The 16,176-nt window shown below is 38.7% G+C and overlaps 1 protein-coding gene across 3 annotated transcripts in view; it reads left to right on the top strand.

The window, feature by feature from the left end:
* The first annotated feature begins 4,595 nt into the window (after positions 1-4,595).
* Positions 4,596-16,176, top strand: part of RPGRIP1L (RPGRIP1 like) — a 45,789-nt gene continuing 34,208 nt past the window's right edge. The window contains exons 1-7 of one of the 3 annotated variants that reach the window (XM_084212904.1): positions 4,596-4,857; positions 6,802-6,893; positions 7,660-7,804; positions 10,538-10,836; positions 12,038-12,137; positions 13,535-13,678; positions 14,939-15,044. In XM_084212904.1, the coding sequence (XP_084069030.1) occupies positions 6,809-6,893; positions 7,660-7,804; positions 10,538-10,836; positions 12,038-12,137; positions 13,535-13,678; positions 14,939-15,044 (879 nt within the window). In that variant the 5' untranslated portion in view covers positions 4,596-4,857; positions 6,802-6,808. Of the gene's footprint in view, positions 4,858-6,801; positions 6,894-7,659; positions 7,805-8,164; positions 8,269-10,537; positions 10,837-12,037; positions 12,138-13,534; positions 13,679-14,938; positions 15,045-16,176 lie in introns of those variants that run through there. The other 2 variants (XM_084212905.1, XM_084212906.1) reach the window with 2 other exon arrangements.

A 16,176-nucleotide genomic window follows, 5' to 3' on the forward strand; every position in this document is an offset into this window, starting at 1 on the left:
CTCCTGCAACGAGAACGTCGGTTATGTGAACTACAATACCAATTTTTCCCACAATTCAAACATTTACATTTAACCCAGCTCGCATGTCCGGTATTTGGATGTACCAAACAGGGTATTTGATATGGCACTGATGGAAGCTGCAACTCTTCTTCCTCCTTGTATACGTCACAGGCTAAGGCCTGAACGCAAGAGTTCTCTGTTCGAAAAAGTCCTGATCCTCCTGTTTGGGGTGGAAGTATTCCTCCCCACGGAGAGTACCGGAGACGTCTCAAAGCTTGTCCTGGTGGTACTTGAAACCACTGGTATAAGCTCTGTCTTATCTCCCAATTAGGTATGATCCCACATATATGTCTTGGATTATGTGGGTCTTCCCAGTTCATTACCATCCATTCCCCGTTTTAAAGTCAGTTTCGTATCACCTGGTTCAGATGTTATTGTCCACTCCTTAGGTTCTTCCACAGGTCCTTTGATTCTGCTGGCGTGGATCCACCCTCGTTCCCTGGTCCGGATCGCAGCCTCGGTCGTCAACAATACCTGAAAAGGACCTTCCCATTGTGGAGTTAAAGATTGTTCTTTCCATGTTTTTACTAACACCCACTCCCCTGGATGAATGTTATGAATTTTAAAATCTAGAGGTGTGGTTTGAGGGATTATTCCTTTTAGTCGTAAATTTTCGAGAGCTTTTGCAATGGTGTTAACATATCCTCTGACTCTCATTTCCCCTAGCTCATAGGTAGCATTTTCATGCTGAGTGGTTAGAAAAGGTAACCCAAACATCATTTCATAAGGTGACACACCCAGGTCTGATCTAGGTTGTGTTCGGCTTCTTAATAAGGCTAGAGGTAGGCATTGTACCCATGACATTCGCGTCTCAATCATCAATTTAGTCAAAGTTCTCTTTAAGGTCTGATTCATTCTCTCCACACGGCCAGAACTCTGTGGATGCCATGGGGTGTGTAACTCCCACTTTATCCCCAAGGCATTGACTATTTGCTGTAACACCTTTGATGTAAAATGCGTTCCTCTGTCCGAGTTTATCCTATTAACCATCCCATATCTGGGAATTATTTGTTCCAAAAGGGTTTTACTTACCATGTTGGCTGTGGCTCTGGCAGTGGGAACTGCCTCCACCCAATGAGTTAAATGGTCTGTCATTACTAATAAATACTTCCATCGTTGTACTTGAAGAAGTTCAGTAAAATCTACCTGGATACTTTGAAATGGTCGAAGGGCTAACTCTCAACCTCCTAATGTTGTTTTTCTCATTACTTTTTTATTGATTTTCTGGCAAATTATACATCTTTCAGTTACTTGTTTTGCTACTCCAAAAACTCCAATACACCCATAATTCCTTAAAAAGTGATCACACAGGGCCTGGGTACCCCAATGGGTTTTCTGATGCATGTCCTCTAATATCTTCCTAGTAATTATTTTATTAAGTAATTGTCTTCCGTCAAGAAGTTTCCATTTCCCTGTTTCGTCTTGTTCACCTCCTATCTTGTTTAACTCTTTCTTCTCTGCTTCACTAAAGTTTGGAATTCCTAATTTTTCTTCATTTGGAGTTAAGATTAACATAACTTTTTCAGCTCCATTTTCGGCTGCATCCCTAGCTTCCTGATCAGCCAAATTATTTCCTCTTATTTCTGGGGTCACTCCCTTTTGGTGTCCCTTGATGTGTACTATAGCTATCACTTCTGGTAATTTTAATGCTTCTAAAACTTCTAAAATGAGCCCTTCATGTATCAAACCTTTTCCCCTTGAATTCAGTAATCCTCTTTCCTCCCAAATTTTTCCAAAGGTATGTACCACTCCAAAAGCATACCTTGAATCAGTATATATAGATCCTTTCCTGTGTGCCAAATATTCCAATGCTCTTTTTAGAGCATATAATTCACGGGTTTGAGCTGACCAGTTTGAGGGTAATTTTCCCTTTTCAATAGTTTGCATGTTTTTCCCATCAACTACTGCATACCCTGACACTCTCTTTCCTTGTAGACATCTGGAGGACCCATCTACATAGATTATCTCCCCTTCTGAAAGGGCTTGTTCTTCAAGATCTTCCCGGACCTTTGTCTGGTATTCTATAGTTTCTAGACAATTATGTGTTAGGTTGTCTTCCGGTTCTCCATATAAGAATTGAGCGGGATTTAAACTTCTTTAATGACCGGAACTGTAAAACTTTCACCTTTTGCCCCTGTCACTTTTGTCGTATGTTTGCTTACACAATATCCTTTAGGAACATCTAACAGACAGGTTCTTTCTGCCCCTGTGTCTACAACAAACTCCAATTCTTCTTCTTGGGGACCCACTTTTAAAGTTATCACAGGCTCCAGATGGTATTTGTCCCCTAAAAAATAGAGCCTATGACCTCCCTATTCCTCCTCTGTGTCCATTTCTTTAAAGATTTTCAAATCTTGTGCCTGCTTGTGACAAAATTTCCTATAATGCCCTTTTCCCCCACAGTAATGACAGACAATTCCAGGATGCTCCTGAGACTTGGTTTGTATTGGGGGTCTATTCCTTTCCCTTCCCTTGTCTCTACCACCTTCATGTCTAGGAGTAATGCCGGTACAGTTTTTTTTTTTTTTTTGGAAATTATTTTCTCGCATAGTGGCTACCATAAGTTTTGCTTTCAGTTTAGCCTTTTCTTCATCTCCCCGCACATAAACTTTCTGGGCTTCTTTTAATAAATCATCTAATGATTTACTATGCCAATCCTCAATTTTTTCCAATTTTTTTCTAATATCCGGCCAAGCATTAGTAACAAAGTTAATCCTTAGCAATGCTTTTCTCATATCATCTTCAGCGTCTATCCCAGAATATTGTTTCATATTTCTCCTGAGTCTGTCCAGCCATTCCTTTGGAGCCTCTTCCTTTTCCTGCTGTGCCTCAAAAGCCTTCTTGGCATTTTGCCCTCGGGGTGCTGCCCCTTTTATTCCCTTGATAACCAAATTCCAATATTCATTCATATGATTCCTCCCTTCCTCAGTATTTTGACCCCACTCAGGAGGTGCAGTTGGCATCTTGTCTTCTCCAGGAGGCCCCTGCGGATTATCCTTTTCCCAGGCTTTTATTCCAGCTGCTCTGATTAACTGTCTCTCTTCCTGAGAAAATAATATTTTCATTATGGTTTGCATTTCTTCCCAAGTATAAATGTTCGGGCCTAAGAATTGGTCTAATTGTTCAGCCGTACCTATGGGATCCTCCAGAATTCCCTTGATTTCTTTCTTAAAGTTTCGGACCTCAGAGGAAGTCAGAGGGGCATTTACAAACCCCGTTCCGCCCCCTCCCATGGGAACCTCTCTTAACGGAAATAGTCCAATCCTTTCATCTAACTCTTTCCCTCTTTTATCTTCTATAGTCTTTCTCCCGTTGTTTGAGAAAGAATTTGGAGAGGGCTGCCTTTTAACCGAGCTCCTAGTATTTCGATACGGTGCTTCCTCTAGGAGGAGGAAGCTGTGGTTACCGAAGGAACGGAGCTCAGGGCAGGACGGGGGCTGTCCAACACATGGCATATTCTCTTTCTTCTACATTATGCTGTTCTTTAGAATGTACAAATTCATTCAAAGCCTGACAAATCCATTTCTCTAACGAGCCATATCTAGGCTAATAAATATGGTCAGATCTTATTTCCTTCGTTGGCCATTCGAGCATACAGAATTGTATCATCTTTACCTTGTTCTTTTTCCTTGTACAGGGGTTTTTTTCCCAGTTGGCTAACATAACTCCTAGAAGACTATCTTGGGGTATTTCTGTTGGTAATTTTTTCTCCCGCTTTTCTTTCCCGCATTCACCTTACTGGATCTCTGTCCCATTTTCGTTTTTATTGTTTTCTTTATTTTTTTTTTCCCCAAAATTCTGTCTCTTCGTCCCTTGCTTCTATTTTTAACTTTTCACTAGCACCTTAAATACCGCTTTTCTTCCAACCACATGCACCCAAAACAAATCTTTTTTTTCTCCAACACTACTTTTCAGCACAGTACACCTCCCTTCAAGGAGACATGATAAAGCTCAAAATGCACAATCCACATTTCCCATACTTTCATTTGTCTATATTCACTCACTTTTATTGCTCATTCACTTTCACACATTACTTCACACCCTAAAGACACAAAGTGGATCCTTACTGCTAGAAAATCATGGGTCCCTGTGGCCCCCCCTCGCCTTGGGGTTGGCCTCCAGGTCTCAGTATCTCCGAGCCCCTGGAAGGGCCCTAGCTCTGATCGCCTTCGGTGCCCTCACACACCTGGCAAGCACTGGCCTGGTTCACAGGTCACACAAACCCTTCGGCTAAAGCCCCCACCTGTCCGGGGAGCAACAGCCTGATGCACAGGTCACACACAAACCCTTCGGCTAGAGTCCCCACCTGTCCGAGAACGACAGCCTGATGCACAGGTCACACTCTCGTTTTTCCACTGCCCCCCTACTTCCCACCCGCCCGAGAGCGAGTGTGTCCCGAGAGTGAGTGCGTCCCGAGTGAGGGGCGGCGGCGCTTGGCCTCGCCCCGAACTCCAACTCCCAGCAGGCAGCGGGACGCGCGACCCCGGAAGCGGACGGGGCCGTTTGACCCGCGGCAGTTACAGCGCCGGGCCGGCGGGGCGGTGAGTGAGAGCGGCCGCTCTTCCTCCGGGCACGGCGCGGGGAGCGCCACCGGCCGCAGCTGGTCCGGGGGATGTGGTACCGCTCCTGCAGCGGGCTGTCCCCGGCCGGGGAGCGGGCCTGCGGCGGAGCTCGTGAAGCGGTAATGTCAGGCCCGTGAGGCCGCTCGCGCGCAGCTCGATGCCCGTGGGAAAGGCAGTGCCTCACCGCTTTATTTAGAACAGCCCGAGAGGCCTTTTCGGTTGCAGTTTCTATTTTGTACGTAAAAAGGGGGGGGGTTGGCCGCTGGGCTCAAGTGGGAGGTGTGTTACCCTGCCCGAGTATGGGAAAGTAGCAAGAAAAACATCATTTTGGCCAAGATAATGAAATTCTAAATCCGTATTGAAACAATTAGATGTCGTAATTTTTAAGATTTCCCTAGAACCCCCTTCCCTAGAAGTGCTTCCTACCCCCACTGGCTAAGTACTTTTTAAAATTTAGGTAATCCATCTTTAGTTTTGCTACTTTGGAACGATGCTGGTGCAACAGTTTGCTTCTCTGAGCTATATAAAAGTTTAGACCTAAAGCATGAGGTTTGATTCTCTAGTTTTAAGCATTCTTCTCGTTACAGGCTGGTCTCATAACTCAGCAAAGTCACATGCAGTGTTTTGTAATTTGTCAGATGGTGAAACATTAAGTACTGCAGTATATAATAAAGTTAAAGTTTCTTGAACTCCAGTAACAATAAAATTCTTTATATCTAACTGGAAGTTCTTATAGGCTAATTCTAGAGATAAGGAAAATTTTCCTCACTTTGTATGTGAAGTTCTTTTCACTTAGTTTTGATTAACAAAAGTGCTGAATGACTGTATGGTTACTTTTCTTAGAAATAAAATCTGATTAAAATTTTTAAGGTTCAGCATAGCATCTGGATCTGTTGAGGTATTAATTGTTATTTTCTTCTAAATTTTAGTGATTAAAAAGATTGAAAGCAAGATTGACTTGTTGGAAACGGAACTTGCATTAATCCTTTTTGTTCCTTTAGGACAAAGCCATATGGAGACTAGTTTATGATACATGGCTTTGCTGGTAGAAGAAGGGCATCACTTAGGCAGTAGTTTTGATGAAAAAATTAAGTGATATTTCATGGAATGTCTGTGGATTATATTATGTTACTTCTATCTTCTGATGCGAGTCTTTTTAACATCGCTGATAATATGCCAATAGATTCCTAGATATTTTTGGATTCACTAAGAATTTATATCATCTGAAGGGTGTAACAATGTGGGGGGGAAAAGCCATGCTTAGAACTTCGTGTGCCTCCATTTCATGTTGTTTCAGCATTTCTTAATTCTCTGGCCAACATTTGATTTTCTGCACTGGAAGACAAGAAAGAAACACCAGTATCTTCATATATTACAGTGATTAATACTCTAATTAATACTTTCCTAATCTCACTTTGTCATGTAGCTAAGCTTTCTGTTGTCTTAAAAAAGAAATGTGCTTGGATTTATGAATATCATTCATAGGAATGTCTCTATTTTAAAAAGTAATTTCTCTTAGGACAATGATTGAAAGAAGACTAAGAGATTGGCAGGTCATACTGAAATGACTCTATAACCCCCAGCACCTCATTTTAGAGTCCAGTTCAGAATGTGAAGGATGTCATTCACCTACCAGTTGATGCCTTAAGCTTTGACATGACTTAAAATGAACAAACAATTTAAAAAAACCAAAACCCCACAAAACAAAAACAAACAAAACCCAAAAACAAAACAAAAACACCCCCAAAAAACCCAGCCAAATAAAACATCCCAAAAAGACCCCAAAAACAAAAGACACAGAAGAAACCCCATCAGATCCTCCTCCCACATCCACTTGGAAATATGGCCTTAGCCCAAAGATTGCTGAGGACAATCTAGAACTAGAACTTTATAAGCTCATATATTCTGCATGCATTAAATACAATTGGAGCTAGCTACTGCATATCCAAATAAGCCATATTTTGTGCATGGATTAAAAATGGCATAATGTTAAACTTGAAGGTTTTATTTGTCCTCTGAGGAATTCAGTTGAGATAGGAACATTTACAGCAATACACGAGTCAGTCATTCCAGTGAATCTCATTACTTATGCCATCATTTTATGTGATGTTTGGTAGTTCATTCTAGTCTCGCAGTTTAAATTGCAGATGGAAAAGCATTTGAATTTTGTTATTCCTAGTTAAGCCATGCCTCTTTCAGCTGATGAAACTGTGGGGAACCTGGCTGTGAGAGATACAGTCCTTACTCCAGCTGGAATTGAAGGATTACAAGGTTTGTACCAGATACTATTTATTGCAATTGCAGACTTTGCTCAGTGGCTTCCTTAGCTTCTTTCTAAAGATGTTTTACAAAATGAAGGTCAAAATCTGGGTTAAATTTTGAAAAGTACAGTGACTCATTCTACGTTCAAGTAGGTTGTTGTAAAAGAGAAGTTGCTGTGAGATGCTAAAAACTGGAAAACTCATCAAACTATAATGTTCATCCTTCCAGAAGGAAAGAGAATGCTTTTTTGCCGAACTGAGGACAAGGTCAGATCCATTTAAGAAAATGGCAGCCAAAAGTACTATGCAATTCTTATATGTTACTCAGCTGCTATTAGAATGGAACTGCTGGGCTTAGTCTTGTATTTGAATTCGTTTTCACAACTGTGAGTTAATTCTTTCAAGCTTCAAGAGAGTATGTTCACTTTGAAACATTAGAAAACATCTCAATGGTAACGTTCATCCTATCTTTTAATTATGTTTGACCATTCTTAGTTGCTTGCTAAATTGTTCTCTTTACATTGCCTGGTAGGTAATCAGTTTGCTGCATTGTTTGAACTACATTTTTTTAAGTCTCTTAGAGAAAGGAAAAAGGAAGTGATTAACCTGCCAATAAGTCTGAGGAAATTATTGAATAGACTGAAACAAGTGTAAAATATCATATTACTTGAAAATTTTCATTAATTTTTTTTTCAGAATTTCAAAGTGAATTAGACTTTGAATTATATGTTGTTGAATGTATTGAAGGTAATTTAAAATTGCCTTGGTTTGGGTAGAATCATCATCTACACAGAATGTAAAAGCTCGACAAGTCATATCAAGAATCAGTCGAGAGGAACTGGAAGACAGATTTCTTCGTCTACGTGATGACCATGTCCTACTCAAACAGTATGCCAATAAGCAAGAGGAGAAAATTAAAAGGTATAGGATTTAATATTTTTATTTTAACTCACAGTACCTTTTTGTCCCTTTAAAGCATCATCAACAAATTAAAAATCATGCTGATTTCTCTGAGAGCATTTTTTAATACAGTAGCAAAAGTCGCCTACTGAACATGATTTTTGTATTGATTTCTACAATCTATTGTCTCTGAGTATGTGAGATGGTTTTTGCGGGATCCCTGTTAGATCTTCCTGTACAGAGGTACACTGCTGTCTCCTACATCAGAGATGCTGCTTTGGATTCTCAGCTGTGCTGGTGGAGTGTTCTGGAAATTGGAGAGCTGTAGAAGCCTAATGGTTCTTCAGGAAATTGGAGAGCTGTAGAAGCCTAATGGTTCTTCAGGCTTTTCATTCTAGAATCAGAATGGTCTATCCAGAGAGATTCTGCCCCTTTATTGTCCCAGTCTATCTTCAAGAAGTTGAATAGCATCTAGCTTTTTATTGGTGAGTTAGCACTAAAATGTCTTTATAATTATCACTCCTTTTTTCAGTAGATAGCTGTCACATTATGTCACAGTACAAGCTGGCTTGTACCGGGCAGTTAATTTGGCTATAGATAAGAAGCCCTGACAGCTCCATAAACCTGGCCCCTTGGTTGCTTGGCAGGAACCTCAGCCAATTATGTTCCATCCTAAGCTGCAGGCATGTCACTGATCAGGAGTTTGGGCTGTGTCAAAGATCAGACCAATGAGCTATCCAGACTGGATTTTCAAACCCCTTTATTAAGAGGGGCTTGAGGAATAAACACGCTCTTTTGCCACATGGACGTCAGGGTGTGTGTTGTCCCTGTCTCCAGCCACTGACACCATGAAACATGTGGATATTAAACGTAATGGATAACTTCAGTGAAGAAGTCCCAAATAGCATGGGTAGCACAGTACCCAGTTTACCCACAAATATACAGGAAACGTTAGGCTGATTATTAAACTCAGTTTGCTAGGATTGGTGCGCTAATCTTTGCCAGGACTTAGTGTGGCGACAAACTGCTCTGGACTGTGAAGAACTGTTTGTAGTATTACAATATTGCAGAAAGGCTGAATGCTGTGACTCTGTGTTTGCATTGTGCTAATTGTCTTTCGGCATCTAAGCCAGTTTCTGGTGAGGAGCTATTGCCAGTGGGGGGCTATATACAAATCACGAACAGGATGGGACTGCTAAGAATGTGTCTTGAGCTGTTTTATTTTCCAGCATCAGTCTCCAGCATCATCTCATTATGACAATTGGAAGATGCAATCAGCTCACATCCCAGGCAGCAGACCAAGAACTTAATGTTACAACTTTAAAACTTTTTTGATCACACAAAGCAGAAGCATATTGACGGTGGTTCTATCCAACCTCTATAAGCACACGTACCTTTGGTTGAAACAATGCTTGCTTATTTAAAATACAATACTTGCTTGTAAGCCTTAAAACACACTGCACAGAGCTCCATTTTTAAGCTTAGAACTTCCTAATATCTCGCTAGGTACACTTTTCTGCAGCTTAGGGAGTTATTCTAGACAAGCATTAATACACAGACCATTGTTCTGTTTGTCCTTACTTTTCCACTTCTTACATAATTTTTCTGTTGACCAATCTTATGACTACTGCTTAGCTCCAATCACAGTTCTGCTGTCTCTGATGCCTGCCTTTTGCAGCTTTTCCAAAACCCTCTGATTTTATGGATTCCCACAAGGAGCTAATGAAGTCATCAAAGGGTAGTTGAAAATAGTCCCTATTTCATACTTCAAAGTCCAAAATATTATTTTCTTTTGACTCAGTATTCAGTGAGCCACTGTCCAGTTGACCAGTATTATGTAATTTCATTTTTTCTGTCAGGTTGTTGTCAAATACAAGATTGTAGATGAAATGAAATGTTTCGTTATTTCAAATGGTAGTTCCTATGTTTCTGTGCACAGGGAATACCACTCATCATCCACTTACACCAGTGGGTGTACTCATCATCCACTTAGTTAAAAATACAATGTAAAGGTTGTTTTGTGGAAAAGATTAAAAACTCTACAACTTGTGAAAGTTGTTAAGTTGGTATGTTTATTGCAGCGCTGGACGCATGCGGGGATTACTCCCCTCAAAAGGCATGCGTACTTCTGGGGGCCCCAAGTCCTGTTTTATCTTCTCTCAAATGTATATGCATGCAATTTCACAATAGGTTCATACTTATTAGTTTTACAAACTTCAGGTGGCATTTAGCGCTAGTTGTTCTTTATCAGAAGAATGCTAGGTCAGGTTGACCTGCCTCCCCTCCAGAAGCTTCTGTCTCTCTCTATCTCCCTCTGTCTCCCCTCCTTATCTCTGTCTTTCACTGAAGCAGTTTCTCTGAGCCTAGGCTTTTGCAAGAACAGGCAGACTAAATAGCTAGGTTTTCAAACTAAAGACTTAACTTAAAGATGTACATTTCACCTGAATCAAAATGGATTTCTACTCTGGAAAATTTTTACTCTGTCTCAAGGTGTCCTTCCTTTACTAACTTTAAATGACTAGCCTTAGGAAACTGTTATTTGTCAGTGCTATAAAGCAGATTGCTGCTCAGTGGTATCAGTTATCTTCAAGGAGTTTCTCCCAGGCAACAATGGCTACATCAAAACTTGAAATTTGTTATCAAGGTACTATGCTGACGTCTCCACTGTGGTTATGTTCCTTTCAACAGAATACTTTTTATGCTGACTTTTCACATTTCACATTATTTTTCTTTTTTTGCAATTGTTTTCCCCAGAATGACCACCAAGTTAATACGGCTCGTTAATGATAAAAGAAAATGTGACCAGGCTCGCTGTGGACCCAAGCGGCTGGGTCAGGCTCTGGAGCTGGAAGAAATGATTGAGCACTTGCGAGAAAAAGTTCGTGAGCTTGAGAAACAAAATGAGAGCCTCCGCAACAAACTCATTGCAACTAAACAGCAGCTCCAGATTCAAGGCCATAGGCCTTGTCCGTACAGCTCCGTTCAATCTCGTGTGAACACTGGTCTCAAAAAAGAGAGTGAGACTGCTGGCATGCCAGAGCACACCAAGAAGGGTATAATTCACATTTGTTAAAACAGCAGACTCTTTGATTGCACTTGAAACCATGATTCTGAATTTCAAAACATTTTTAGTGCATATCAGAAAATATGCAGAGCAATTATTGAAAACTAAAATGCCTGGAAAAAAATAAGGATAGTTTAGCAATCTCTAAGGTATTAAGAGACAAGAAAATTCTACAAATAACAATTAGAGCTTCTTGTATCTGCTTTTTATTTGGCTGATTTAAAAATACCATGGAAGGCTAATCAGGTATGGATGTTCTGTAGATACTTGCTTTCTTTGAGTGCAGTCATGTAAGAAGTACCTTGAGTTGAACAAAAGTAAACAAAAAAAACATTCTAGGCATATACACACATATGTGCATACCTGTATCTGTATCTATATCTCTATATATCTGTATCTATATCTGTATCTGTATTGCAATTACCAGTACCTTAAAGTAACACGTAAAGATCAAAATTTTAAATGGGTCAAGTTAATGCAGCAAAGTAGGTAAGTTTTTCAGGCATTTTGGGAAACTTGGTATCATTGTACCTTAAACCTAAATGATGCAGTTCTGAGGACTGAGGGATGGCTGCCTTAATGCTGTCTTTGAAATAAAATGTATTTGATCCCACCTCAAAACTTGGTTAATTTCTTCTTGCCAAGTGTAGGAGAAAAATGTGGGAAAACCATTGCATTTGCTCCTAAAGTAATAATAATTCTTCCTTAATTAATTTCTCACTTCTTTTTTTCACCATGGGCTTAGGATGCTTCTAAACACCACAAGGAAATTATCTGCACTCCTACTAAAATGCAGTCCTAACAATTGCATGTCTGGGTGAATGACACTTGGGATTTTGCAAAGAAAATGCTGAGAAAAAGTGATTACAAGTCCATGTTCCTGTCTAATAATACTGATGTTTCTTTTCTTTGAAGACACGATCTCTGTTCTCTTTGAAAGTAAAATCTTCTAAAAATCTTTCAGGACATGTTTTTAACAGTTTGCTTTAACACTGTCATTGCCCATCCTTCAGATTTTACAGCAGCTTATGTTGTGCATACAGTGATTATTTGTATGCAATTTTGATGTAAAAATACTTCTTATGACTTCTATATAGAAGTTGCAATTATTTATGCTGTACTAAGATAGTTGGCTGTTAAGTGCTTTTTCATTCAACACATGAAAAATTTATCTTTGTTTTTGTATTCAGGAATGAGATTTCAAAGTTTAGAAGTGAGATCATCTGACCTTGTGCTCCCCAAACATGGACAGAGTCTGCTCGAGGATTCAAGGGCTGAAATCAGAAATTTGTATGATATTCATATTACTTCTTTTTTTGTCATTATAGTTCTTAGAACTTATGGTTTTCTTGAAGAAAAAAAGTATATATTTTAAAAAGTTTTCAGTTCAGAAAATAAAGTGGTTGGTTTTGACAATAATAACACTGGTAACAATGCAGAATGTTAAGGAAAACAGGAAATCAGGTATTTAGAATGCGAAATGTAGGTACATAAGAATTTGGCTACAAGTTAAAACTGGTCTCTAGTGGGGAGGCTTTCTTTGCTAGGATGTAATGCCTGCCTTGTTTGTTATGGGTCAAAGCTGACAAAAGAAGAACTTTAGCTGCAAAATTTTTACCTACAGAAGTCCTAAAATGTGCACCACCATGCAAGTGGTAGCTATGTGAATGTGTTTTGGCATTTAAATTTCATTCCTAGAGGCAGACAGATTTTATGGATAAGTACAAAAAGCACAGTATTGGGATAGTTATGTAAAATGATTCTGATTCACTTTTGCATTTTGAAGTGTGGTTTATAATTCATCTGTGCATTTCAGTTGAAATTAAAGCTTAGGAAACCCTTACAACATGCTTCATGTAGAGATAGCATGAGAAACAGAGAGCTGTTATATAGAAAAGGTAATTAGCATCTAATTTAAAGATATTGAGGTCTGATTAAAATATTTTTCTTCTCTGAATTGTGTTTAGAACCTGGGTTTTCTAAAAGCTGTTGGTTTATTTTCACAGTAATTTACTTAAATCAGATTATTGATTATCTTCCCTGTAAATGCTACATTTCCAATTAATGGGCAAGCTAAGTTTAGAAATACATGGATTAATGTGCAATCATTTATTTTGTGCTTGAAATTTTATAAGTGCAATGACTAACTGGAATCATAAGAACAATTGTACCGAAATATTCCTGTAAATTACTTTTTAATGCATTTATTGGATAAATTCCACTGTTTAAAACACATATTTTGATTTTATTTTCTTTTTTTATTTTATTGGGGTTTAGATATTTTTCCATTTCAGAATAAAAGCTTAAAAATTACTTTCAGTGCTCCATCCATTGAAGATCTAATTTTGTGATAGCTAGTAATGACGTTTTGCTTTTGAGAAACCATTGGTGCTAAAGGATGAGAAGGAGGATACTTCTAATACAGAGTATAAGAAATCATTTTAGTGAGGTTCTGCTAAGCATTATTCAGTCCACAGAAGCATTTATTTTGAGAGTTTGTGTTGCACTTTCATAGCAATTTAAACTCATAAGCCTTTCTTGTGAGAATAATAAATACAGATCAATACAGAATAAGAAATACAGATTTTGCTGAACACTTAAACGGTTGGCTTACTTGAGTACTCTTTTTGTTTTTCTTTGAAAAAATATATAGCTGGTTTTAGAATGTAGGATGCTTGTACTTGCAGGGAGACTGTCATTGAGTCCCAAAAGAACCAAATTGAGGAACTAGACCGTGCCAGAGAGATTCTTGGGAGCCAACTAAGAAGTAAAGAAAAGGAAATTGAAGAATCCACCCTACGGCTGAAAGAGCAGGGTACAGCAAGCCAAAGGTATTATGAAAAATTAAAATCTCTATGGTGGAAACATTAGAAGAGTTATATCATAATGTTTGTAGGTAGCTGTGGAAATTGCTACTTCTGTAAAGAAATATGGGCCTTATTAATTTTTGTCCAATTGGTAAAACCAAGCCATAAAATGTTTTGCCAAATAGCATGGATAATTCTAAGCAAGGAAATAGTTACAATAATAAGTTATGATGTTTTTTCATAAATAAACAAAAAGGTTCATAATTACCATTTTAGAGAATTCTTTTCCAGCTGATACGGGTTCAGTTGAAGTTCAAGTCATAAAATTTTAATCACCTATTTTTCCTTCACTTTAATTCTTATCAAATTTTAGGTGTAGGTTCATCGTGGACAATTTAATGTTCACTAGTACTCAGTAATTTGGAGTCTACCAATAGTAGAAAAATACTGGCTCTGCTGTTGCAGAAAATGTTGAGATAAATGAAAGTCTCTAACACTGTTTTAGTATTAGAGAGTAACATTACTTTATTCACATACTCAGCTGTGTTCCAGATGTCTAAGCATTGTAGCCCCTTCACTTGCTCCAGCATGGCATTGTGATAATTTGTCCTGCATGTCTAAAATAAACAAATATTTGAAGAGAAATTGCCTTTTCAGATATTGAAAATCTATTCTGATTTTATCATAATTTATATTAATAAAAATCCTAACTGGTTTCTCCTCTCATACTTGTAGAAATAATGGGGTTTAGTTGCACCGTTTGAAGTAAGGAAAAAACACTTAAGTAAATATTTTTAAAATTTTTAATTATTTTGAACATCCTTTCTAATAAACAGTACAGGTTCAAATTAATCTTAGAACTGTAAGAATATCTGCATAGATATTAAATTATTTTAATGTAATTAAGACACACTGGCAGCATGTTTGAATACCAGAGTTAAGATGTTATAGTCTAAATTGCTAGCTCTCATTTTCTTTGCAGTATTTGATAGGTGGAAACTTCACAAAATGGTGTTCTGCTGGCACCGAATTTTTTGGATGGTGGGAGAGAGGAAAAACAATCTCTTTAGGCATAGGATTGTTTTCTTTTTCTGCCATACACAGTTTTATACAATATCAAAGATGTATATGTTTTGATTGAAGTTGCTGTGTCATCAGACAGTAAAATGTTTAATTACCTAAACTCTTTAGTGTGAATTATAGAAGAACAAATTAATTTGGGTATTATACACTATATCTTCTTCTAAGTATGTGTTTATGATGCATTTGTTTTTAATTTTGAAGGCTAAACATTAAGGACAATGTGGAAATGATCAAGGTCCGTAAACAGCTGGCTGAGAAAAGCAATGCTCTTTCAGCAATGGAAGGAAAATTTCTCCAGGTTGAAGAGGTAATTGCAGTTTGATCAGTAACATTCCTATATTCTTATCACATAAGCATGCTAAACAGAAGACAAATTATACACAGTTCTTGATTCTAAGTCAATACTGAGTACATTAACCTGAACTACATCCTACATTACACAAACTACTCCAGATGGAGTAGGGATTTTTAGTCTTAATCTTTTTTTCCAGCAGAGTCTAGCACAAGCGAGGGAAATCATTAGTGCTTGTCCAGATTGTCAGCTTGTGCAGCCACCAGCTTCCACAAGAGCAGTCAACCCACGAGGACTGCAAAGCCTTCAACTGTGGCAAACCAATGTCACAAAGTATCCATCATTTGGAAGACTCAAAAATGTTCACGTTTCTGTAGACACATTCTCAGGAGCAGTCTTTGCATCAGCACATGCAGGGGAAACAGCAGATCATGCTTGTCGGCATTTTCTGCAAGCATTCGCGTCGTTAGGTGTGCCTCAAGAAATAAAAACAGATAATGGTCCAACATATACAGGCAGGGTGCTTGACAGATTCCTGAAAAAATAGGGTGTCAAACACACATTCGGTATTCCGCATTCACCCACAGGTCAGGCAATCATTGAGAGAACACATCACACCCTGAAATCCATCCTAGATAGACAGAAAAGAGGGGAACCAGAGGCAACACCACACATGAAATTAAACAAAGCATTGTATGTGTTGAACTTTCTTAACAGTTCATCCTCAAAACCCAATCCACCGATCCTGAGACATTTTTCCAACAGCTCTCAGGCAAGACTAAGGGAGAATCCTTTAGTGCTGATCAGAAACCCAGAGTCGGGACAAATAGAGAGTCCCTTCAGACTAATCACTTAGGGCAAAAGTTTTGCTTGTGTTTCCACAAGGCGAAGTTTGAAGTAGGTGTCAGCACGGCACGTGAAACCATTTCGGACGCAAGAAGAGAGCACTGATCCCAAGAGCAGCGAGGCGAGCACTCAGACAGAGGAGGAGGCTCAAGCTGCAAACAACGGTCCAGAAGAAACAAAAAAATAAAGACTTTGGAGATTTTAGTTGAGAAGTTACCACAATGTTTCACCACAAAGGGGAGGTCATAAATTTTATAATGTTTATATGTCTCACATCATTATGCATTGTCTCAAATGAAAA

Source organism: Fringilla coelebs (genome assembly GCF_963513975.1).
Source record: "Fringilla coelebs genome assembly, chromosome: 11".
Lineage (NCBI taxonomy): Eukaryota > Metazoa > Chordata > Aves > Passeriformes > Fringillidae > Fringilla > Fringilla coelebs.